Source organism: Periplaneta americana, chromosome 8 (genome assembly GCF_040183065.1).
Source record: "Periplaneta americana isolate PAMFEO1 chromosome 8, P.americana_PAMFEO1_priV1, whole genome shotgun sequence".
NCBI lineage: Eukaryota > Metazoa > Arthropoda > Insecta > Blattodea > Blattidae > Periplaneta > Periplaneta americana.
Genome location: NC_091124.1, coordinates 9,942,513 through 9,969,787, shown reverse-complemented (window position 1 = coordinate 9,969,787; position 27,275 = coordinate 9,942,513). Strand labels below are relative to the sequence as shown.

The following is a 27,275-nucleotide window of genomic DNA, read 5'->3' as shown; positions in this document are numbered from 1 at the left end:
TTGATTTCTTTTCAGCTCTTTGACACGTGGAATGTGTGACATCAATCTTTTAGGAAAGACTTAGCAATGATGTAGTTGATAAATTTGAAGAAAAAACAGAAGGATAGGTGTTGGAGAAGAATGGAGCGTGTGAAATAGACAGACAGAATAAGAAATGAAGCTGGCTGTGCTGGAAAGAGTTGGTGAAGAAATAATAATGCTGAAACTGAACAGGAAGAGTAAAAGAAATTGACTGGATCACTGGTTAAGAAGAAACTCCCTACCATCCGTAAGGATGGTGAACGGGAGAAAAGTTCGAGGCAGGAGAAAATATCAGATGATAGACGACATTAAGTATATGGATCGCGGAAAACAGGGAATATCGGAGAATGTAGAGTTTACAGTGAGAGACCTGCCCTTGGACAGAAAACCATGAATGAAAGTTCTGTAATAATCCTTGCTTTTAGATTAGTGCACATCCTAGATACTGTTTTTACACTTTTATTACGTAATGCTTACGAGATGTAGTAGTTCAAAAGTGGCATATGCGAACAGCTGGCGTCTTCTACGCAATTATCACACGCCCGCCCCGGTATTGTGCACTTAACCTAAGATAATTATCAAAGTTTCATTTTTGCAATATGCAGTATACAGTTGTTCAGTCAACTGTCTGAACACAGGTTTCAACCTCAAAAGTGACACCAATAAGTTACTACTCGAAGCAACTAAGCCAGGAGATAAAGGGCCAGTTCCTTTTCGCCCCCATTGCATATATCACTGACTACAGTACTTACGCAGTAGTAAGCTATAGATTGTGTGGATGAAGTAAATACTTTGATTGGTAAGTTTTTGTCTGAAGTATCCATATTTCGAAATTATTAATGCTAAGAAATTTATTTCTACTTACAGTTAGGTAGTTTCTTCTTAGAGGAAAGAAGCTGCACATTTTGTTTCCCACCTCGCTTAAATTATTACTTATAAACTATTCAGTTACTTAGATTAAATAAATAACAACTTCACCACGTTAATGTTTAAATTATGTTATAATTTTACTTAGTTTCGAACGACGAATTTAATACTGTACACTGGCCAAGATTTAAAATTGAAGAATACCGCCAGAACGTCCGATGTATCTCGCCCTTCTCGATCGCTGAATATGATAATACGGACTGGGCCTGTGAAAACGGAATGAAGTCAAGACATTCATTCAATTTATTGCGTACATGCTTACCGACTCTCAGGGAAAAGAGTAGCATTTCGGTACTTTTAGGTGCTGTACACCCCATTATGAAGCATAGAACACATTATTGTCACCTAAAAACCTACACTCCCTTATTAAAAAATAGGTGATAAGTTTTTCATTAAACTGGAAAGAATCTCTCCTTCAATTCAATCCGAAGAATCGAATCACCAACTCATGAACTCACATTTGGAATAAAAGCATTCATTGATTGTATTTTTGTTTTTGTATAAGCGGAAAGCAGTAAGAATTGAAAGTGTGCGAAATACAACTTGTATTTGCTTGCGAAATGAAATACTTCTGTAAAATATAATAGGTGATCATTTATATTAAAATACACCTCTTTTGTAGTGATTGTTATAAATACGTACATACAAATGGTTAAGAACTGGAAATGTTACACAGTCGTGTATGTGTATCTGTTTATATTTCCAGCTAATGTATTACAAGAGGAAATAGAAGGTAAGCATTTAATTTAACAGTAAGTATATTTTAATTATTCCAACACTTCGACCCCAACAGAGGAGGAGTGTTATCTTTCTCATTCATAATCGTAATTATTTTGTTTTACAGTTAGAATAGCGCATTACTTCTGAATGCGATTATTTTTACATTTCATAACAGTTTTTGAAGTTGGTTGGTTGTTTAACACCTGTCTACATTGTGACAGACCGATAGTTTAGTTTGTGTAGGTTAGGAAACATTTATTTCTTCATTAGTTACACCTAGGCCTACTTTGCAACGTCATTTGAAGAGAGGTTAGCTAAATGACAGTCTGAGATCTTTGATTGTTGATGTGCTACAAAGTGGTGTACTCGTATTTAACCTTCCGTCTCGTTCTTTTGTGAGATTGCGTTTTATATTATAATTGAACTCCACCCGAGCACGAGCTTTGCTCCTTCGGGTGTACAAATTTTGGATAAATTTCAGAACACGGATACCTTCCTTCTTCAAAATTCCAACCTTGTGCACACAAAATAAATTATTGGCACCGAAAACTTCCTTTTTTTGTGCATGATGATACACATTCGACAAACACAGACAAATATGCTCTTTTTTGTACCCATTGTAAGATAATTGTTAGTGAGGTATCCGTATACTGAAATTTCCCGCCTGATAATAATAACAGTTCAGATATGAAGAGTTACGAAATTAATTATAGGATTCTTTTTTTCGTAGGTATAACCCAGAATTTAGAAAACATTAAACAAAATGTGACAGCAGTTCCCAAGAACGATGTAGTTGAATGGAATGGAATTAAATGTTTAAACCACGTATGTAGCTGTTGTGCTTACGTGGAAGAGAAAGAAATCTTTCTGGACAGTACAGGTACAATTTCAAACTCCTTTCATTAGTGTGAAGTAAGTGAGATGTTCGTATTAAAATTGTGTTATTGATTAAATAAAGGGGTAATTCTGTAGAAAACGTTAGTCAATATGACGGACATCAATGACATCATCGAGGATCAGTGACAGGTTAGATTTGGTTTGTTCAGGTTTTTGGTATGGCTTGCATAATATAGGCTAACATACCAAAATTCAAACAAACCAAACCTAACCTGTTACTGATTCTTATTGATGTCCGCCATAGTGATCAACATTTTCTACCGAATTATCATTAAAGATATAGGGTAAGTAACATCGGACTAGCCTATCGTAACATCAACTGTGTAAGTTTAGACTGTAGTACCTAATTGTACCTGTAAATAGATGACATTATAAGAAAAATCCTAATTCTTTTTACTTAAGGCCTATATGTAGGTACATACATTCCTAAGCAGACCAGTTCCACTCCACCCTCTGCCTAACAAAATCTGCTGGCAGGCGGCAAGTGATCATATACCAGCATATGAATATGCTTCTCTATGCAGAATCTGGCCCTCGTAAACCAAGTCAGGCTACATACAGTAGCGTGCAAATTAATCCGAACAATGTAATTACTTATGCAAAAACACTCAAACGGGATAAAAAAAGGATCTAAGACATACCTCAGTAATCTATGTGGCCTCCTTTGTTCCTAATAACAGCTCTGAGACGATTTGGCATGGATTCCACTACTTTCCCACAAATATTCTTCATTTCTTCATCGCGAAACCATACACCAATGAGGGCAGAAATCATCTTCCCCTTTGTAGAACAATCCATTTTTTGCATTCTTCTTTTGCAAATTGACCACAAGTTCTCAATGGGGTTGATGTCGGGTGAGTTGCCTGGCCAGGGGAGTACCTGAATATTCTTCTTGTTGAAGAATTCTGTAGTTTTTCGAGACGTATGGCATGGTGCCAGGTCTTGTTGGAACACACCTCTGCCATCCGGAAATGATTTTTGCAGCTGGGGTGCGATTCTAGTTTCCAATAATTGAATATATTTGTCAGAATTCATCATTCCCTTGATAGGTATTAATGCTCCAGGCCCTTCATGTGTAAAACAACCCCAAAACATTACTTTAGGGGGGTATTTGGGTGCTTGTTGGAGATGAGCTGCTGTTACTTTTTCGGATCCTTTCCGTACGTAAGAAACACGGTGGCCGTGGACCTCGAAATGAGACTCATCAGAAAAAAAGTACATTCTTCTTGTCATTCATTGTCCAGTGTTGATGTAATTTTGCCCACATTAAGCGTTTTGTGCACATAACAGGGGTTAGCAGTTGCTTCTTAATAGGCTTATGAGCCCTTCATCCAGCTTCCAAAAGCCTACGCCGCACTGTTGTGACGTGAATATTCGCCCCAGTGGTAGCCATTAACTCGACAGCAGTTAGTCTAGGATTTAATTTACTTTTCCTGACAATTAAACGATCATCTGCAGGTGAAGTCTTCCTTTTCCGGCCACAGTTTCCTTTTTTCAGGGGTGTGATGGATCCAGTCTCCCTGTATCGTTTTATGATCGAATTAACAGTAGCCAAACCGATGTGACATTCTGCAGCAATTTGCGTCTGTGTCATAGAAGAATGCTCTGCTAATGTTATAATTTTAGACCATTTTCGTGGAGTTGTAACCATTTGTGAAGACGATAGAATGTACACACGATTGCAGTATTAAGTCTTCAACACAACTGAAATGCTTATAAGTACAAAACGACAGGCAAAATGTCACATATTATAAAAAAAGTAATGACAGACCTTCAAAATGGAATTACACGTACTACAGATGTCAATTAAAGCGGTATGAGCAGCTGTGAGGCCAACAATGACAGAAAATGTAAAAATATGTCGTGTTCGGATTAATTTGCACGCTACTGTAAGTATCCAAACTTAATTGCACCCTTAACCCAGATTTTCCCACTGTCCTTTTTTAAGGACAGTTGCAGTGCCTTCGGATATTATGTCATTGTTGGTGTTAGGGACATTTTATAAGTTGTGCGATAATGTTGGTAGTATTTGTTAGCTTTAGAAAATATACATTCCTTGTTTCAGTTTATTTCAACATCATTTAACCGATTTTTGAGAGTAACTAATGTGCTACTGTATTTTTATCACAAAAATTTTTTGGGCTTATCTGGGTTCAGAATAATTTATAGTAGATGTATGAATATAACACAGTCTTGTTTAATGTAGCGTTAAAATTGTTTTTTTTTTTTTTTTTTTATAATATTCCTTTCTTTCTTTTCCAGTTTGCGTAAAGGTCAAACATCTATCAAATAATTTCAGAATGTTGTACACTGTTACTCTGGATAAACATACCCTGTTTAATGAAACTATTTCAGGTAATATATTTTTTATTAAATACCATGCTAAGAATATAGCCAATTTTAATATCTCTACTTAAAATTTTAATATGTACTGTTGCGTCTCTTGCAGCTCTCGACCCTCCTACAGTTGAGTTTGGCTTCCCACACGTTAAGGAACAGGCAAAAGTTTATGTTAATCTCTATGATATCTTGCTAAAATCCACCAGCATTCATGCCTGTACACAAGTCGAAGCAAGAATGAATGATGTCTTCGTTGCCAAATATGAACTTGGCTGTTTTAGTATCGATTCACCTGAATTTTTAGGTAATGATAGTTCGATTTAATAATTTTATAGAATTTCCAGTTTCTAAAATAATTCTTCTTGTAAAAAATATATTTATTATTTATTAGAGCTGCTGCTGTTACTGCTGCATGTTGTTAATATTATCACAGTCTACTATATACAGTCGCGAAGCTTGAGGTGTTTTTTTGCAAATCTCGTGATAAAGCGCTCCAGGCGGTTAGCAACTAGAAACAATAGACTGTCCATGGTCGACTTTGGACTGTGTCTTATTTCTATCGAGTGCTAGCTCGTTGCGTATTTCACATTGATGCTTGTGAAATGTTCGTTATTGGTTATAATGAAAATGTTAATGGCTAAAATATAATAATTGGAATAATAATAATATGGGACAAGGAGGAGACGTTTGTAGTGCTATAAATTGTAGCAACAGTAAGAGAAAGAGGCCAGAGTTATCCTTTTTCCGATTTCCGAAAGATTCAGAAAGGTTCCTGGGTTTCCACAAGAATGCTGTGCAGAAACAAAACTCTTAATTTGAAGTTCTTTGTGACTGTTAGAATACATTATATCCTTAAATTTCACAATGAAATGTTTCAGTCTAACCGAAAGGACATTAGATACCGGTTAAAGTTCTGTCACTTAGGCTGCTAAATTTCCAGAGAAATAAAGGTTAGGTCTACTTTTTTTTTTCAGAGGATATATTTTTAATTGTAGCTATTAATTTTGTTATTATTTTTATGTTATTTTACTAAACACGTAGAAAAATTAAGTTTGTTTTAATTAAATTTATTGATCACGTTTTATTTTCAATTCTGGTGGGATTATTATTGCTTAGGCCTACTTTTTTCTTCAAAGGATATGTTTTTAATTATAGCTGTTAATTTTGTTGTTATTTTTATTTGTTGCTTTACTAGAGACTTAGAAAAAGTCTGTTACAATAAAATTTATTGATCACGTTTTATTTCCAATTCTGGTGTGATTATTATTGCTTAACCTCATCCCACTTTGTTAACTAGGTAAGCCTACACTACAAGTACCGGTACACGTAAGTTACTCCATTAATTCATATTTCCATTATTATTGTTGTAAAGAGAAATGCAAATTAATATTTATTGGTTTCATAGTTAATTATCGCTATAATCTTGAATGAGTGAAGCTATTATAGTAAATTTCAGTTCGTTTTGCACAAACAAAAATTATATTAACTTATTTCTTCCAGGTATCTTCCAGTTTATGGTGGAATTTAATATACTTCATTAAAATAATAAATTAACTTTATGCATTTAATATTTCAATAATGGAAGGAAGGTGTTAATTTTTCCAAAAGAACACGACAACGAAAGTGTAACACATTTTGTCGGCTGCTAGGAGAGAGATCTGCGATGATGAGGCGATGGTAGCGATCCTAGTGGTGGGCAACTACCCATGTTTGCATTTTTACTACATATTGAGCTTCGCGACTGTATATAGTAGACTGTGGTATTATTATTGGAATTGGTCCAGATGTAGTAACCTAAGATCTTGAAATTTTGCTAGTCTGATAAAGACACATTCCACTTTTGAGACAACAGTTTTCTGTGAAATTAAGTTTATATAGAATTTATACGTTTTTGTCCCAAAGAAATGTTAAGATTAAAATGAGTTTATTCAGTTAATTCAGTGCAGATAAGTGCTGATTTTGTGGAATATGCATGTGTACTTTACATTGCAGGTGCAGACCCTGATGATGCGTACTACCCTACTCCTACATTTATGGTAATTTACGCAGGAATTGTAGCAGTTCTTATTGTGGTACTTGCATGCTGTCAGATTGGTGCTATGTACATGAGGTAGGTAGAATATTACCTAATTACTAAGTTCTGAACCCCTTAGAAAAGAATGGTATATTTAACAGAGGCAGGTTAGATGAGCAAGTCCGAGTAGGCCTCTTGCACGTAACTTTTTAACACCAAAAGGACGTAGTTAGTGAAACAGAACTGAAACCTTAATCAGTTCCAAAAACTTATTCTTAGTCACTTTTGCTGATATTCTTAGTCCCAGTTTATGATCATATTGATAACATTATTTGTTACATCTTCTGAAGCTTAATCAATCACGTTCATCAGTTAGCCATCTTCAGTTCCCATGCCAACTTATACTTCTGTCTCTTTGCATTTAGTCTCTGCCTGTTGAGCATCATAATGCTACATTATAAATTTAGAATTCGCATAATTGTGTGTTATTGTCCCGTGGTGTCTTGGTCTAAGGTATTCTGCCTAGAACTAGTGTTAAGAAATCCCGCTGGTCGAATCCTCATGAGGGAAGGAATTTTCTCATGAAATTTCGACCAGTGTATGGGACTGGTGTCTATAACCAGAATTGTGATGATTTTGGAGAGCTACATTAAGTAGCAAAATCTGATTATGACAAACAGGTGTAACGGCTAGTGGGATCATCATGCTAACCACATGATACCTCCATTCTGATTGGATAATCATTTACCTTTGTGAAGGCATGTGGATATGAGGCTAACAGTCGGCTGGTCGACTCTGGCTGTTAATGGACTTTGCACTCCAAATTTATTTATCATTATTATTATTAGTATTATTATTATTATTATTATTATTATTATTATTATTATTATTATTATTATTATTGCTGCTGCTGCTGCTGCTGCTGCTGTTGATCCTGCCAGACTAATTCCGTGAAGTTGTTTATATAAAAATATGTATCACTCTTTCGAGCATGATTTGTGGCATTCAAATGTTTAACATGGTATGGGATTTTCGAGCTTTTCCATGATTGAGTATACTGAGTATCATACAGACAGTGAACACAAATTTGTGCAATTTACAAAGTCAAATAATACATATAAAATAAACAACAGAGACATAAAAAACAATAAAATTGTATCAAAAACACTCAACAACATTAACATTAAAAAACTCATTAATAATATCATAAAAAGGTTTGTTGACCAACCAACCAGAGACAAGTCTATTAAAAGACTTCCTTTCCAAATTGAAAACATGTGTCGGAAATTTATTTGCAATTTTTAAAGACATAATAAAATAATGATTCATTGTTTTGGTTAGCCTACACTTAGGTGTATCAAAAAGGTCACGGTTTCTGGTATTGTGTAGGTGAACACATCATTCCTATGTGTCAACATTTGTGAATTTCTTTGACAAAATTTAGGGCTTGATAAATATACAGTGATGTTACAGTCATTACTTTTTCATTCACAAACAACGGTCTGCAGTGTCTCTTCATTGATGAATTTGTTATAATTCTAATAGCTTTTTTTGTAACCTAAGAACCTTATTAATATGAGTACTATTACCCGATAAAAGTAGTCCGTAAAAAAGTATACTATGAAAATAAGCGCGTCCTCAGGTTGCGGATAGAGGAGACGGCCTCCAGATATGGAGGGCAGCTGCGATTATATTGAATAAGCAGTCGTGGACAGCCAATAAGGGGTGGTCCTCCAGCTTGGGGGTTGGGCGAAGGGCTAACAACCCATCACCGTAAAAAAACAGCTTGTTACGAATCCCTACAATAAGCCTCGGAATAGGACTGATTCTCTGGCACGACCACAGCAAAGGAATAAGGTTTTGAGATTTGGCACTTGGAACATAACTAGTCTTTATAGAACAGGAGGGGTAACATTAGTAGCTAAAGAACTAGCTAGATATAGAACAGACTTCGTGGGAGTACAAGAGGTTAGGTTAGATGGGAATGGCATATCACAAATAGGAGATTACTTGTTGTATTATGGGGAAGGAAACAACAATCACCAATTAGGAACAGGATTCTTTGTGCATAAAAGAATAAAATCAGCAGTAAAAAAGGTCGAATTTATCAGTGACAGGTTATCATATTTAGTACTTAAGGGTAGATGGTGCGACATCATAGTTATAAATGCTCACGCCCCTACAGAAGAGAAAGACGACCATATAAAGGATAGCTTCTATGAGGAATTGGAACATACTTTTGATCAGTTACCTAGATATCACATGAAAATTTTATTGGTGGATTTCAACGCTAAAGTAGGACAGCAGGATATTTTTAGACCAACTACTGGAAAAGAGAGCCTACACGTAATTAGTAGTGACAATGGAGTTAGATTAGTCAACTTTGCCACATCGAAAAATTTAATTGTCAAAAGTACAACATTCCCCCATAAGGATATACATAAATATACTTGGACTTCTCCAGATGGATTGACACACAACCAAATAGATCACATCTTGATAGATAAACGGAGACATACTAGTATAGTAGACATTCGAACTTTCAGGGGTGCAGACTGTAATTCTGACCATTATTTGGTAATTGGAGAATTAAGAGGAAGACTCTCAGTAGCCAAGCGAGTAGAACAACAAGTTAATATTACTAAATTCAATATTTTGAAATTAAAGGAAGAGGAAACTAAGCAAAATTATCAGGTCGAAATTTCGAATAGATTTGCCACTTTAGAAAGTTCCGACGAAGTTGAGGAAGAATTAGATGTTAACAGAGTGCGGGAAAATATCAGAGATAGTATCAAAATTGCTGCTGAGCAGAGCATAGGTTATTATGAAACTAAGAAAAAGAAAGCGTGGTTTGATGAAGATTGTTGCATTGCAGTAGAAAGAAGGAAACAGGCAAAATTGAAATTCTTACAGGATCCAGTTGAGGAGAAGAGATATAATTATTTCAATGAAAGACGGGAAGCAAGTCATACACTTAGGATTAAAAAGAGAGGTTACTTGAAGGAAAAACTGAATGAGGTAGAAACAAATAGTAAGAATAAAAACATTCGAGATTTATATAAGGGTATAAAGGAATTTAAAAACGGATATCAGCCAAGGGTAAACGTGATCAAAGATGAGAATGGTGACTTGCTTGCAGACTCTCCATCAGTACTAAACAGATGGAAAAACTATTTTGCGCAACTACTAAATGTACATAGGCCAGATAGAAATGATCGGGACGAAATTGAAATACAAACTGCTGAGCCATTTATACCCGAACCCACACTTTCAGAAGTCGAAATTGCGATAGAATATCTGAAAAAGTACAAGTCTCCAGGTATCGATCAAATTCCAGCAGAATTAATGCAAGAGGGTGGAAGTGCATTATATAGCGAAATTTATAAACTTGTACTTGCTATTTGGGAAAAGGAAATTGTACCAGAACAATGGAAGGAGTCCATAATTGTACCTATTTTTAAGAAGGGGGACAAAACCAACTGTGGTAACTTTCGAGGAATATCACTTTTGTTGACGTCGTACAAAATTTTGTCCAATATTCTTTTGAGAAGATTAGCTCCGTACGTAGATGAAATTATTGGGGATCATCAGTGCAGTTTTAGGCGTAATAGATCGACTATTGATCAGATTTTTTGTATTCGACAGATAATGGAGAAAAAATGGGAGTATAAGGGTACAGTACATCAGTTATTCATAGATTTCAAAAAGGCATATGACTCGGTTAAGAGGGAAGTATTATATGATATTCTTATTGAATTTGGTATTCCCAAGAAACTAGTTCGGTTAATTAAAATGTGTCTCAGTGAAACATACAGCAGAGTCCGTATAGGTCAGCTTCTATCTGATGCTTTTCCAATTCACTACGGGCTAAAGCAGGGAGATGCACTATCACCTTTACTTTTTAACTTCGCTTTAGAATATGCCATTAGGCATGTTCAGGATAACAGGCAGGGTTTGGAATTGAACGGGTTACATCAGCTTCTTGTCTATGCGGATGACGTGAATATGTTAGGAGAAAATCCACGAATGATTAGGGAAAACACGGGAATTTTACTGGAAGCAAGTAAAGCGATCGGTTTGGAAGTAAATCCCGAAAAGACAAAGTATATGATTATGTCTCGTGACCAGAATATTGTACGAAATGGAAATATAAAAATTGGAGATTTATCCTTCGAAGGTGTGGAAAAATTCAAATATCTTGGAGCAACAGTAACAAATATAAATGACACTCGGGAGGAAATTAAACACAGAATAAATATGGGAAATGCCTGTTATTATTCGGTTGAGAAGCTTTTATCATCTAGTCTGCTGTCAAAAAATCTGAAAGTTAGAATTTATAAAACAGTTATATTACCGGTTGTTCTGTATGGTTGTGAAACTTGGACTCTCACTCTGAGAGAGGAACATAAGTTAAGGGTGTTTGAAAATAAGGTGCTTAGGAAAATATTTGGGGCTAAGAGGGATGAAGTTACAGGAGAATGGATAAAGTTACACAACGCAGAACTGCACACATTGTATTCTTCACCTGACATAATTAGGAACATTAAATCCAGACGTTTGAGATGGGCAGGGCATGTAGCACGTATGGGCGAATCCATAAATGCATATGGAGTGTTAGTTGGGAGACCGGAGGGAGGAAGACCTTTGGGGAGGCCGAGACGTAGATGGGAGGATAATATTAAAATGGATTTGAGGGAGGTGGGATATGATGATAGAGACTGGATTGATCTTGCACAGGATAGGGACCGATGGCGGGCTTATGTGAGGGCGGCGATGAACCTTCTGGTTCCTTAAAAGCCATTTGTAAGTAAGTAAGATAACTCACTCTAATGTAATCCTTCGGAACATACATTTTTAAGTTTGGCAGAAGGAATATTACTCTTGACAATTTTTTACAAACAAAATCAACATGGTCTGTCCAGGTAAATGAGGTGTCCACAGTAATACCAAGTAGTTTGTAGTTATTGATGTCCTAGATGTCGATACAGCCAAAGTAATGGCTCCTTCATCAAAGAAGGCAAGGAAGAGGAGACTAGCTCTTAGTAAGAGATTCAACGATAGGGTTTTTTTTTTTTTTGCTGATAATGAGAGTCGATATTGTGTAGCTCTGAAACAATGAATATTTCTGCATCTGTGACACAGTGCAAAAAAACTAACAATCCGACACTACTTAGATACTTCAAGATATGTTGAAAAAAAAATAGTTTTTCAAGTTGTAAATTATGAAACACCTTTAATTTTTTGCTGACTTCAGATGCCTCAATCTGCATATATGTGAATGGATATATACTACTCATGGTCATAATGGATTTTCCTGGTTGATTTATTTTATACCAGTTTTCTATGTGACTTTCCTCTTTTTACAAGTATTTTGCAAGATTGATTAAATTTCCAAATACGTGAACTCTGCTGAGTTTGTTCGTTTAATTTACATCTTCCTGTGAATATATTACCTGCAAATTGATTTCCAGAGAGTCCGAACTCCCATATCACAGAAAATAAATATTTGTACAATTTGTTAATTTTTATATTATTTTGTTCGAATAAGTTGACATTTTGTTGTTTGGTTATATCTTGATATTTAACTAAATGTTCTATTGAACTCTTCCTGTCTGTTAAAATCCATTTCTTTGTTATATTTTCATTTTTATTTATTGCTTTAAGATCATTCCTTATTCCCATCAATTCAACTTTAAAATTGTATCTATATCTGCATTTTTTTTAATCCACTTCTAAAATGTCTTCATATCTCCTACTGTCAGTGTATACTTTCATAATATCCTCTGGTTTATCTTCCCAGTTTTAATTGCTTTAAGTAAATTGTATCACTCTATCTTTGCTGTTGACATATTTTCTAGGTTTACATGAAAGTGAACATTTGTAAGTTGTTCATTGTCTTACTAATTACCCCAGAATATCAAGCAATGTAATAATCAAGCTTCTCCAGGACTGCATCCCTTTATGTGGGAAAAATTCCTTCCATCCTCTCCGAAAATCCTTATGGTACAAATTTACCATGAATATTTCCTTCATTTCTCCATTTTGTTTTAAAATAAAATGAAACTTGTTTCAGGTATTCCAGACAATTGTTATGGACTAACCCATGAACAAATCTGCAAATAATCATCCAGCATCATTGTTTCATCTCGTAACTTACTTCATTGTCGACAAGATTGGGCTACTTGTATGCATTATTTTTCAAAACCATTCTTTCAAGAGAATACCTTCTCTTATTTCTTTAGTGTTGTCATCCAAAATGAAATCACTACTCCCTTTTCATGAACAAGCACCAATCTGCTCCTAGTTCTGGATGCACATCAAAAGACTGGCTTAATGCACTTTTCTTAGAACAGTACACCATATTATATAGCAGTGCATATTTTATACGTTATTTAGTTGTCTAAAATTGCATTGCTTTCACTAGTGCCTCTAAACTGTCTAAAGAAAGAGAGATTTTGGTAGTTTGAATTAGAGATTCAAAAATTACAGAAAAATATTTTAAAAAATCAAGATTTTTACTAAGTCACAAAAGTGCTTTGGGAGATTTTTAGTAATCTCACTCTCTAAATTTTAAAATGAATGGAGCCTCATGGCTATGTTTCGCAGGGTATACAAATTCAAATATGTTGATGATTTATTCTGAATAAAAGAATATTCTGTTAAATAGAGCCCCGGATGTTTGGCAAAATGCCTTTTTTTTTTACTGAGTAGAAGTAAATCATTATTTTCATAGATATAAATGTGATTTGGAGTAAGTCAAAGTGATAGGGTCAATTTTTATTCTACCTATTGTGCCTTTTGAAGGTGTTTCTTACTAATTCAATAATAAAATGCCTTTTTTTTTTTTGTCATTTTAAAGTAATATTTCTTGTTTCTTTGCAATTTTCTTATTAATTGTAATGTAATGTGTATGAAATTTAAATATATAAAACAATACTCACTTTACTAACACTAGTAAATAAAAGTAAATTTATTTCGATGCTTAATCTGCTAATAATCGTGCTTTAATACTATTGGTGTAACATTTATTAATAATGATCGACAATCCACAGCTACAAATATGTCATGTCTTCACGATACCAACAATCAGCTTCATAATTTTAAATTCTAAGCCCGTTCTCATAGAGTTGTCATGTAGCATTTTCAATTGTTTGCTTTCATATTTTAAAATCTTACTGTTACAATTTTGTGCTGCACATGTCTATTATTGTAGGAGAAAGAAATTTGAGTGAGAAACAGCCAGTTATTGTTGGGTGACAGAAGATATAAGATTGGTTAGTTAGAATGCCTAAATTCAGTAAACCGTTGAAAAGTAAACTTCATGCTTTCGTTAGTGAATTTGGTGTCCAAATGTTTTCAGCCGATGGAACAGTTTTGTTATGTAAGGTTTGTGAAAAGACAGTTATAATCACGAAAAAAAGTTGAATGTGTCAACTACGAAGTAAAAATGTGAGTTATATTGATATCATTTAAATTTATTGCATAAAACATATTATGCCTTTTTTAAATTTATAATGTCTTTTCCAAAATTTATTATGTCCTTTTTTTACGTTTTTATTGCCTTTTTTGTCTGCCTATTTTATCTGTTATAAATGCCTAAACATCCGGGCTCTACTGATAAATATTTGGGTGAAACGAGCTCCGCCGATTTTGGAATAGACACCAACGTACTTGAACTGCCAACATAGAAAACAAAAAATCACACTCAATCGCTTTCACCTTCATCTTGACGGGATAATAAAAGCCTAAACTAACCTAACCTAACCTAAGTGCGTCGGTGTCTATTCCAAAATCGGCGGAATCCACTCAACGCTCGTTTAACCAATATTTGCTATACCCAACTGCATGCATGAAGATGAAAACTGATGTGTGGGGAAGAGAGACTGTTCCTATTATGTCACCACACTTTCAGTGTACACTCAGTGAGTTTTCTGCTGCTCCTACTATCAATATCAGTGACTGTTTTGTGTTGCTGATGCTTAATTGATGAAAATAAATTGTCACATTCCTGATTAAGGTGGCTAAATGCTGAGACACTGGACTCATACTCTGGAGGTCCCGAGTTAAAATTCTAGGATCAATCAATCTGATAGGGGTTTTTAGTGGTTTTCTCGATTATAAAATAACTAAGGAACTAGTTATTTAAAAACTAAATGCCGTATTGGTTCCCACTCCCCCTACAAAGATGCAGATACTGATATGAGGAGCTCAATATCAAAATGAGTCATGTTAGTAAAAGTTAAAATTAAAATTATGAATCATTCATAAGCAGAAAGATGACCCATTTTGATCTGTCTGCTTGATTTCATGGCTCTGTCCTTCAGTAACGTGACCCATTACGAATCGGGTATTTTAAGGATAGAAAGTACCTAATCAGTTTCTATATAGAAGGAACATTACTAGAGTCGACGGCAATTTGGAAGGTGGTTGTCTGCTAGCGTTTGTGTCGAGAGAGACAGATAGAGAGAGCAAGGCAGCGTACAACATTGCCACATCGTACATCATGAGCACGTGCAATACAAATAGCGCAGGAGATAATTTAAATTATCAAAAGACAATAATGACCTTAGCTGTTGATTACTGTAAGCATGACACCAAACAAACCCTCTTTCCTTCACTAACAATATTCTTTGCATGGTTCTCAATCCTACACCACATGCTTCTGCAGTCATTTCTTGCATGTTGGCAATGTTGCTGCCAGCATCAGGATGGCCGGCAGCGTACTGCTCGTTAACATTTTAAAAATAATTATACACCTTAAACACTATTTTCCGCGCCTGCTTGTGTAATACTTGCCTTTTTACAGTCTCTTCTTCCATTTATTTACCTTACATACACACAGTAAATGTTAGTTTTACGTATTCAATGCATTGAAACACTCGCACATGAACAAACGAACTCGGGAAGTGCTTGTTATAGACTGATTCTGATTGGTTCTACTGTACAAGCTTGTGATGTCACATACCAGAAATGCTACGGCGCATATAGAAGCTAACCGCCTTCTGAAATGCCGTCTAGTCTAACTCCATTTAAAAAACCTATTTGTTCCATTTTGATACTGAGGCCCTCATATTGATTTGGATATGCCTCTGATATGACCACTAAATGGTAATACTAGAAAAAAAAATAATTTAAATGTTAAATACATGAGTCTTAATGTGTTCAGTAATGTAGATGTTGCAACATTATTAAGCCATTAAAAAATTAAACACAACCAACAAACCAAAAAAATACAGATATATGTTTTCTAGAATAATTGATTATATCAAATTTTGTGGTGTGTTTGAACTTTCTGAGAAACAAGATGAAGTCCACCACTGTGGAGTAACGGTTAGCATGCCTGACCATGAAATGAACGGGCCTGGATTCAAATCCTGGTTGGGAGAAGTTACTTGGTTGAGGTTTTTTCAGGGTTCCCCCTCAAATGTTTGGTAACTTTCAGTACTGGACCCTAGACTCATTTCACTGCCATTATTACCTTCATCTCATTCAGACGCTAGATAACCATAGCAGTTGATAAAGCGTCATAAAATGAACACTAAAAAGAAAAAAAACAAGATAAAAGCAACATTTCTGAAAACCAGGATCCAGGGTATTTTGTTGAGGCTTCTGGATTTTTTCTAGTATAGTCAGTGCAGTAAAAAAACACATGGAATCAAATAAGGTTTTGAGGGAACCTCTAATATAATTAACAATGAATTATTGCACTGAGTGTAAGATGTATGGTAGCATACACTTGATTTTATTCACTTTTTGTAACACAGTAAGTAGTAACTGAGTAGTGATGCGTATCTGAACATGCCAAAACTTTCATAACAATAGGGGAATGATATTATTGTACTCTCACTGTAACAGAAATGAATATTATTCCTAGCATGTCTGCGATAAATTCAGTCTTGGAGTTTTTCGAACATAGAATACATTTCCAGTAATATTTGTTGTGTAAGGCTGTGGAGGTCCACGAGTAGCAGGAGGTTAAGGCTCCCACCTTTCCTATACAATCGAAAATTGGTAGAAATAGGGATGTCATCTTTACTCCCAAGGAAATATCCCTGGTGCTCACTTCTGTTAGAAGCTGAGTAAACCTGAGGGCCATAGTGCAGCTGGTAGGATTAGATCAATGGAGAAAATCCATGACCCTTTCGAAAATAGAACCCGTGACTTTCCAGCTTGAAGCACAATGCTTTAACCTCATTTGTCATGTAGATATTGATTTTAACGATGTTTGTGATTGGCTTACTTCAGTAAATTGTAAGACGGACATAACCTATGAACATAAATTCAGAGTACAAAATTAAGGACATTTTGCGTAATATATTCTCCCATGTTTAAAATCAAATTTTTCTTCTCCAGACCTTATCTCGAGATGGAAACATGCTTCCTGAAAACCGAATTCAATGTTTGTAATAAAACATAAATGCTTTCTGCCTTCTGTGCCAATACCATACTTATCTAGCCTTAATCGGAATCATAACAGTGTTCTTATATCAGAACATGTTATACTATACCGTTCCGATGTGATGTTATCGCAGGTAGTAAAACTTTCGAAAGGCTGACTTAGGACCAACTATACTACGTATTTGAGTATGCATGTCAGAGTTTGAATTGTTTACATTTCATATTAAAATGTGAAATATATTTTAGTAAATGAATTTTGATTAGACTTAATGCATTTGAAGTGTAAAACAACATATTTGGAGTGTAAAACAGTGGTTTCCAAACTGTATCTTGTAACAGGTGTACATCTGGAAACAGGTTTTGCTTAGTGCAATGCAGTTCAAAAAGTGACATGGGCAAGTAGCAGCCCACTTAGTGATGATTCAGCATGTTATCTTCCAGCAATAAAATCTTGCGACTTATACATTACGTTACATTACAGATATAATTTATTTGCTTATATTATGAGAAGTGTTAGAACTGTTGACTGTTGGAAATGCAGTACGACACTTTTTTGTACGATTTCTTCATAACTATGTATCATAATGAAGATTCGCTGTTGTAATGTGCACTGCATTGTCACAGACTAAACTGAATTGCACTGAATGGAAGTCAGCTGTATACTAATGATCTAACCTTGACTTTCCTTCAGCCTGTGTTAGCTGTCAATATTCTGCAACAAAATAATCTTCCCACGCTTAATCCAAGGGAAATGTACAAGCTAATTCCTCAGCAGTTCCATTTGATCTATAATAGTAAAAGTCTGATGGTGTTTACCTGAGTGAAACCTGTTTTCTGGTGAACACTGTTTATTCCCAGTCTTCTATTAGAGATTGCCGAAGTCATCAAAATTTAGTTTTATGGTAAATTCTTCTGCTGTATTAAGGAATATGAGGACATGATAAGCAGCCAACTGTGGCAAGAGAAATGTCACTATTTGTCGGTTTCTCTTATACATAGTTAGAGAAGTAAGTTGATAAGATTAAATTAGATTAAATATTTGCAAGTAAAGAAAAAGAGATCATTTATTAGTTGTTTTCCAGTGGCTTCCAGTGTGGTCAAAAGAACCTTTCTGGAATTATGTTAGCTTGAATGAGATGAATTTCAGTTTCGATGTGAGGCATCTGTAAGGTGAAGTTCGTTATTCCTATTGGAAGGGTGAAAAGAGTTGACTTCGAGTGGGTAGAATTTTTACATAGTTCCAACTTTTAGATATTAGGGCAGGTTTGAACGTACCTACTGTATTTGGACCCAGATGTCAACTGCTAACTTAACATTAGCTTACAGTATATCCGTGTTTTGTTAAGCTAAGTTTACCAGATCTTTTTCACAATTTCCAGGGATAGATTTTGTCATATGAAAAAACTATTTCTGTTAGTTTGCAATTCACTTATACACACTTTACAGAACTAAAACACTCGATTTATTTACACACTATAAATATTCATTGTACTTATCTGCTACTTAAACTGCTAGTATTTTTCAGAAGAGTGAATTTTTCTAAGCAGGTTGTTTCTCAATGCCAATTATAATAATAATAATAATAATAATAATATTTATTAATACTATACACTTGAGCTACATTAGGCATTGCAGCCCGAAAGAGCAGAAGCTCGTGCTCGGGCGCAGTTCAGATCAGTTATACAAAATATATCACAAAATTACGAGAGTTCATTGAGCACAATCACATTAATAAATGGTAAAATACATACAGCATGTAATATGTCTATATACAAATAGAAAATAAAGAAGTACATGAATATTAGAGTAACAATTTTTAACTCAATTAGCTTAAACAATTAAATAATTAATCTGATTTGTTTCTTAAATCTATGTGTGTTAAGTGTACTTAGCTCAGGGTAAGCTCTAATTAATGTATTATATATTTTGGGTCCAAAATTTCTGCTGTGTTTTAATCCAGCAGTTGTGTGGCATTTGGGAGTATTTAGAAAGAAACTGTAGTTTTGTCTCGTCTGGTATTCATGAGGATCAAATTTAAATTTATTGTGGTTTTTATGGAAGTAAATCAGCAATTTTTGTTTATAAATTTGTTCTAGATTTGATACGCCAAATTCCTGAAAAATTAATTTTGTTGGGTAATCAAAAGGTTTATATAGACAAATTTTGATAATTCTTTTTTGGAGCAGATTTAAAGGACGGAGAGTCGATTTTGCCATTCCTTCCCAACCTAAAATACCATACTGAATTATTGATTGAAACAGAGCTAAGTACACAGTACGCAGAACATAAACAGGTAAATAAGAGCGTAGAATGGAAAATTTGTGGATTGTTTTACGCAATCTGTTACACAGAAAGGAGATATGCTTGTCCCATTTTAAATGTTGGTCAATAATAATGCCTAAATATTTAACTTGTGAGGATATACTCAAAGCGTTACATGAGCAAGTAGGTAGGTTACAATCATGTATAGTTATACTTATATTATTATTTATTTCTAGTTGCTCAAGGCCATGTGATGTTAATGAAAATGGTATTAATTTTGTTTTAGAAACGTTCAAAGAAAGTAAGTGAGCATCCAGCCATTCTTTAATAATATTAATACCACTGTTAGCAGCAAATTCCTGACAGGTCAAGTTGAAATTGGTTAAGATAGCAAGCATGACTCAAACAGTTTCTTAAACTCATTTTGAATTTCTTTGGATGTCCACATTATGTTCACTGAAGAAAAAGCTCTCTCTCCAGTGAAGCATTACTTCCAGGAAGACACAGAAGTGGTTGAATCAACTTCTGAAGCTGTGCACAGTAATCATTTTCTCAGAGAAAAATTTTTAAATGTTGCTCCATTTTGAACAAAGAATAGCATTTTCTTCATTCTACTTCACTATTTTCTCCAAGTCATATATTTCTTCAAACAAGAATTTTCATTAAATAAATTATCTTCATCCAGGTCCAAGTCCATCTACATTTGAAGAAAAGTAATGGATTGTCTCTCAAATTTTTTTACTTTTTGGAGAAGATCTCGGCAATAGGGACATATGGTCATCACATGTTAAGCTAAATTTTAAAAAATGCTGAAGTTGAGTAATGCTTACATTTCTTTATGTACACAAAATGATTTAATTATCTGCTATGAAGTCTAATAATCTTGCTTTAGAAAATTGTTTCATGTAAAATATTTTGGAACCACTGTTGTAAATAATTTTATACCATAGAACCAAACTTCAAATTTGTGTGTGTACGAATGTGTGTGTATATATGCTGTGGAGCTTTACTTATCGTCAAAATTCTAAAAACCTTCGTTTCTGCCAGATCATGTACATTTTTCCTGGATGACTAACATTTACATAATCTCGAGAATTTAGTAATGTGCCCAACTGTTACATAATAATGTTAGTCACTCAGCTAGACTCAGATTTCTGAGATTCATAGTTTTCTCAATTGATTACTGAAGACTTTAATCATAGTTATCAGTGAAGTTCATTGAAGTTTGCAGCTCGAATGATGGTTTTATTTTATACAAAATGGCTCCAAAGAGTGAGTGTGAAAACAGTAGAGAGATTTATGTTAATAACATTGCTTGCAGTCACCATAATGTAAATATTTTGTTTGGTTATGAACTTGTTGTCACTGTACATGATCAGGACATTCTGTAGACCCACTCTCCTTGTGACGTAGATATCTAAGAGCATGACAGCTGTTAATTTCAGTGGCAAAATTGGTTAAAGTTATAATGTAAAAGGAAGATATCTACATGTGGTTGGACTTTATTTTCTGAATGAATCATTGTAATAACATGAGCTTCAATGATTTGATTATCATTGTTTCGATAACAATCACAGTTTTAAGAAACGAATTAATGACGATAATCGAGGCTCTAGTGTGTATGCATTATATAGGATGTCTCAGAAATAAACCGACAAAAATTTCTGTAATGTTCTCTAATTAAAAAAAACACACACACACACAAAAACGAAAGGTTTCACTCTTCTAATTCAAATACTTTTCGAGGTATCAAATAAACATAATTTGTGATTCGGCAGTGTGTTGGTGTACTTTATACATATTGGACATTTGTTTACTACCTGGCATCAAACTGTTCAACTTATACAAGGTGGTGTGCGGGAATGGGAGATTTTGAATCGATTAGCACAAACTCATATTTGAAGTTGGTAAGACTGTGCTACCACCATACTATTCCTTAGGCAATGTCATTTCAGTAGCCATGAGACAGAGGATGGGAGAGCATCATGCATTTGCAGTAAAAACAGTGATTGTTGTGAAGCTGCACAACGAAAATTTTGGGTGATCATTGCAATGCTGTCACGAATCCTAGCCTTTGGTTCATTTTTTAGGATGTGAGGACGACTAGCATACACACTACTCTTTAAAAATCCCCCAAAAAACTGCACACTGAAAGATCAGGTGATCTTGTGGACTAGTCATGCTGCCATTCTTTGACATGAGATCCTATCCAAAAAGCTGACATAAGGCAGTGATGAATATTAATCTTCCTCACATTTTGCTAAAAACGTTACTTGTCTGTTGGCATCGCTGATTTGCAATTGTTGGGCAGCCTGAAGCTTGTATGGATGCGATTTTAGATTTGGAGGCATTATTCTGGCCACAGTGTGGTGAGACAAACCTAATGACATAGCATGTCATAGTGCAGAACGTTGAGGACTCTGGTGGATGGTGGCACTGATTGCTTGAACTGTCTCTGGCGTTCGAACATTTCTTGTGCAGGATAGCGCCCATTAATTCAAATCTTTCAACCCATGTCTTCACATTGTGGGCTGATCAAACTGGATCATGATGCTGAAGTTGAAAATGACATCCAGCTTCACAATAATTTATTTACTGCGAATACAAGATGCTTTCCCATTCTCTACCTCATGGCAACTGAAATAGCATTGCCTAAGAAACATGGCGGTATGACAGTCTTACCAACTTCAAGTGTGACTTTGAGCTAATTGATTCAAAATCTCCTGTTCCCGCGTGCCACCATTTACCTTGCCTCGGAATCAAAGAAGAGCTTTCCATACACTGCCTAATCATTCTTAGGTTGAGTTTGCATAATTAAAAAAGTGAAAATCATTTGAATGAAAAGAAACAAAACATCGGGAATGTCTGTAAATAACATGTACTCTTTCCTTTCTTTAAGCTTTTCAGAGATTGTCTAACTTTCATTATTGGGACTGGGCTTTAACATATAGGTACATAGAATGATAACTTGGAAGATACTTAAAATAGGGCTTTGGGATTTTCACTGGAATATTTATTTATTCTGTGTTTATTACAGCAATTAATTTGTCGGTATATTTTTAGACACTCTGTATATTATCTGTACTATAACAGAATAAAAATTGTCACAATGCAAAAATTACGATAATTTTACACTCCAGTACTGCTTATAAACTAGTCTGAATTTCGTTCATTGTTATATAAAATGTAAATTAGTATTTCCTGATACATTACTTGCTCATTACTCTTTGGAGTCTGCACCAATAATCATTGCAGTATATGATCTCTAGAATAAGACTGTTAAGTACAATATGTACTCATAAGACTGCTTATACATACTAGGTTCAAAAAGTTCCCGGAATTTGCTAGTATCATAGAAACAACGTACCTTAAACACTATTCTACAGCATTCCCTTCAAAATAGTTGCCTTCCGCAACAATACACTTTTGCCAACGCGTGTAGAGTTCCTGGAAGCCATTTTGTGAAACCCATCTTAGTGCTCTCACCGCGTTTGTGATAACCTCTTCAGCATTGAATCTCCCTCCTTTCAGATGACTTTTCAGACAGGGAAACAGAAAGTAATCAGATGGTGAGAGATCAGGAGAGTATGGTGGGTGATCCAAAGCAGTTATGTTGTGCCTGGCAAGAAAATTCTTTACAATAATTGCGCGATGAGCAGGTGCATTGTCATGCATAAGGAACCAGTTGTTTTCTACCCACTTTTCTGGACGTTTCCTTCTCACTGCGTCCCGGAGGCGACGGAGGATTTCTATGTACAATTCTTTCGTTACAGTACGACCTTCTGGAATGAACTCATGGTGGATGAGTCCCTGAGAGTCGAAGAAAACTTCCAACATAACTTTGCCTTTGGAAGTGTCCTTAGGAAATTTTTGCTTCCGAGGAGATGTTTTCGATTTCCACTCAGATGACTGTCGTTTAGGGACTGGGTCGTACAAGTAGCACCAAGTTTCATCACCAGCAATAATTTTGTTTAAGAAATCACCATCTTCATCAGCCATACTGATCATGTCCCCAGCAAGAGTCATTCTTGTTTCTTTCTGTTCTGCCGACAACATTTTCGGAACTAACTTCTGAGACATGTAATGCATGTTGAGATGCTTGTGAAGAACTTCTGACTGATATTCCGACCTCTGCTGCTATCTCTTTTATGGTTTTACGTCGGTCGTCCTTCACAACATTACGCACATGCTGAACGATTCCTTCATTTGTTGCAGTTGTTGGTCAGCCGCTGCGTACGTCATCTTTGATGCTATCGCGGCCACCAGAAAAGCGTTTATGCCAGGCATACACTTGAGTTTTTTTCATTGCTGCTTCGCCATATGCTTCTTCCAACAATCTTAATGTCTCTGCAGGAGTTTTGTGTAACAAAACACAGAACTTGATGTTTGTACGTTGCTCTGTGGACATAATTACAAAATGCGACGAACAAACAAAACACTATGATAAATAATTGCCTACAACTCATAACCAACAATCGCCATTATCAACAGACTTTAAGGAAATGACATCATGAATGTTACCAACAAAACAAATGTATAATATCCCTTGTTATATATTAATACGAAAAATGGTAGTAAAATTCCGGGAACTTTTTGAACCCAGTAGTATTATGTATTTATCCAAATAGATAACATTAGCCTGTACTTTAAAGGTATTAATCTGAATCATAGTGTAGTTTATATACGTACCAAGTGTCTGTTCACAAAATGGAATGCCAGATAACATGTGTACTATCGGCCAGCAAGCTAGTTTATCTATACCAGACACTTCCTGTCTGTCGAAATTTCGTAGTAGATCACGAATCGTACATGCGGTACGTACTTGTTCTGTAAGAGAAAAAAACTAAAGTGTGCCATCTTATACCATAAGATGAACAGACAACCCTGTACTGCACTGCACTGAAGACAAGTCATTCTAATGGATACTGAACAGTGAATATTACTTGTGCCAAGTGCAAGAAGACTTTGGAAGTACCTGCACTTGTGATTGTATATACCGGTAACACAAACATCACCTGAAATTTCACATTGTAAGCAGACACCCATTAGTTATTAATGGCTATGACAGCTGTACAACGAATTTCGCAAGTCTTTCACTATTGTATATGTAGACTTATTGACATTGTGTTCATTTACATCTGATTAATTGAAATTTAAAGTTGCGTTATACTTTAATTCGCCTTCCATCTCTGTACATTTTGTTACTTGCGTATTGTATTATTTTTATTGAAGTTTTTCTTTAATTCACAATAATGTTAATATAGTAGGAGGACCATTTATTTTGGCAAATTTTTAGTAGTTTATGTACGTATATTAAGTGCAGATTAGCAGCATTTATCTAAATTTCATCACGACTTAATAATAATAATAATCATCATCATCATCATCATCAAGCTTTCAAAGATATATGCTGTCCACACCTGTGGAGTAACGGTCAGTGAGTCTGGCCACGAAACCAGGTGGCCCAGGTTCGAATCCCTGTCGGGGCAAGTTACCTGGTTGAGGTTTTTTCCATGGTTTTCCCTCAACCCAATACGAGCAAATGCTGGGTAACGTTCAGTGCTGAACCCTGGACTCATTTCACCGGCATTATCACCTTCATTTCATTCAGATACTAAATAACCTAGATGTTGATACAGCGTCGTAAAATAACGCAATAAAAAAAAAAGATGTATGCTATTGTTGACCTGTTCTGGCTTTAGAATTATCATTGGTCAGTCCTGCTCTTTTCTTCCATTTAGAATATATTTCATTATTCATTTTGGCAGTCTGATTTGGACATTCGGTTTACATGTTCAGTCCAATTCATTTTGAAAGTGTAGCTTCCCCCCCCCCCCCCCACAATATGGGGGTTGCTTTCAGTTCTTGCAAGATATCGTTGTTTGGTTTGAAATCTAACCACCAGTTTTGTCCTGTCGTTCATGTAAATTTAAACTCAGAGAATTTCAGTGTGAATTTGTCTTTGGCTCAAATAGTCCATAATTTGTTGGATTTTTTTTTAATTATTAATTTCTGATATTTTTAGAACTTCGAAATTTTATTGGCAATGTCTTTCTAATTTTCATATAAAACTAAACTCTCTAGTAATTGAACATATTTGTTTGCTCGATAATTTTGTTGTTAATATATTTTGCTTCTCTCTGAGCTTTCACTCCGAAATGTACTTCAGATTTTCATGTTGAAAGGATTATTATTATTATTATTATTATTATTATTATTACATCTAACAATAAAAAGTCACAACTTAGTAGTATAACAATTTCGAAATGTCTTGTAATTTCTTGGATATGAATTCGGGAATAATAGTAATAATAATAATATAAAAGTTTCAGACGAACTTTAAAAGCTGTATCTTATGTTACCGCACCTCATTTCAATAAAATTACAGTAACGAACTTATACAGGGGGCTGCATAAGTATATAATACAATATAGTTTTATTAAGTACAAATGAAGATTACATATCACTTGTAGTTACATGACATCAATCGACATCAATTTAACTGCTTGATCGATCTTTTATCGATTGTAATCCTCATTTGTACATAATAAACCTATATTGTATTACTGCATACCTACTTATGCACCTTGTATTTTGTTGCTTTGCGTGGCAGAATTCTTTCAAAAATTGTTTTAGTATTTATATTGAATGGGATTATGCAGTAAAAAGTATCTTCTCTTATAGAATTTTTACATCTGAACGTTTATTTTAGTCTTTTTTTTATACCGTTTTAATAGATATAAGTGTAATATTTGTGTGTTTTGTATTCTAATTTAATATCTTGAGTGTTTTGTGTGTGTGTTGCATGTTTTGTTATTGTACTGTGAAAAACTTTCTTACATTTTGTATACATTTATTATTACGGCACAGCTAATTAAATAAAGATTTAATTGCGAACCCAATATATTAGCAATACCTTGAAATTAATATTGTTACACGTGCTTCCTTTTCCATTACGTACCAATTCCCTTTAATTTTCCAATACTTCATATTCCTATATGTTTACTGTGTGTATTGATAGGGCTTGTGGATGTTTTTATTCCAGATACCGTAATGCAACTCTAAAATATTCAGTTGTAAAATTTGAGAAAAGTGTAATTATATCCATTTGTGCAGTTCTTGAATCTTGGTATCTGCTGATTAGTATTGGATAGTATAATTAGCAGAGAAATTATATTAATAATAATTTAATTATACTCTGTTTTTCGTACAGAGGAAAGTTTCCCACTGAAATTTCAAACAGTCTCGCCACCACTTCAAGGCAGGGCTAGTGATTAGGACGTTTCAGAACTAAGTTGACGAAACAAATTCAATTGAAAGAATATATGAACGCAAAATAAAGAATTACACTAAAAATAATTTCATCTCAAAATACAAGGTATTTTTAATTTCCTCATTTTTCTCGTTGTTATTAAAAATTCGTTGCGACCAGCAACAATGTCGCCACAGTCCATTAAATATTTCTTATTACTCTTGTCTCTGCTGTACTGGAATCCAATAGCTTTCAGTACTTTCTGCAATGAGAAACGTGAAATTTTAATTTGTAGTGTTTCGTATTTTTCATGTTTCTCGCGAAATATTGTCTAAGCTGGGTATAAAGTCTTCTTTATGTAAAGCAAGCACTGCCTTAAAGCTTCCTGATTAAATGTGTCCAAGAAATACGGAAAATCGTAAGCACAAGTAGTCTCCAATATCA

The 27,275-nt window shown here is 34.7% G+C and overlaps 1 protein-coding gene across 3 annotated transcripts in view; it reads left to right on the top strand.

The window, feature by feature from the left end:
• Positions 1 to 1,292: 1,292 nt before the first annotated feature.
• Positions 1,293 to 27,275, top strand: part of LOC138704482 (uncharacterized) — a 32,577-nt gene continuing 6,594 nt past the window's right edge. Inside the window, exons 1-6 of one of the 3 annotated variants that reach the window (XM_069832405.1) lie at positions 1,306 to 1,681; positions 2,399 to 2,548; positions 4,828 to 4,920; positions 5,015 to 5,209; positions 6,898 to 7,015; positions 23,795 to 26,481. In XM_069832405.1, coding sequence (XP_069688506.1) covers positions 1,597 to 1,681; positions 2,399 to 2,548; positions 4,828 to 4,920; positions 5,015 to 5,209; positions 6,898 to 7,015; positions 23,795 to 23,921 — 768 coding nt within the window. In that variant the 5' untranslated portion in view covers positions 1,306 to 1,596 and the 3' untranslated portion in view covers positions 23,922 to 26,481. Of the gene's footprint in view, positions 1,682 to 2,398; positions 2,549 to 4,827; positions 4,921 to 5,014; positions 5,210 to 6,897; positions 7,016 to 12,992; positions 26,482 to 27,275 lie in introns of those variants that run through there. The other 2 variants (XM_069832406.1, XR_011333356.1) reach the window with 2 other exon arrangements.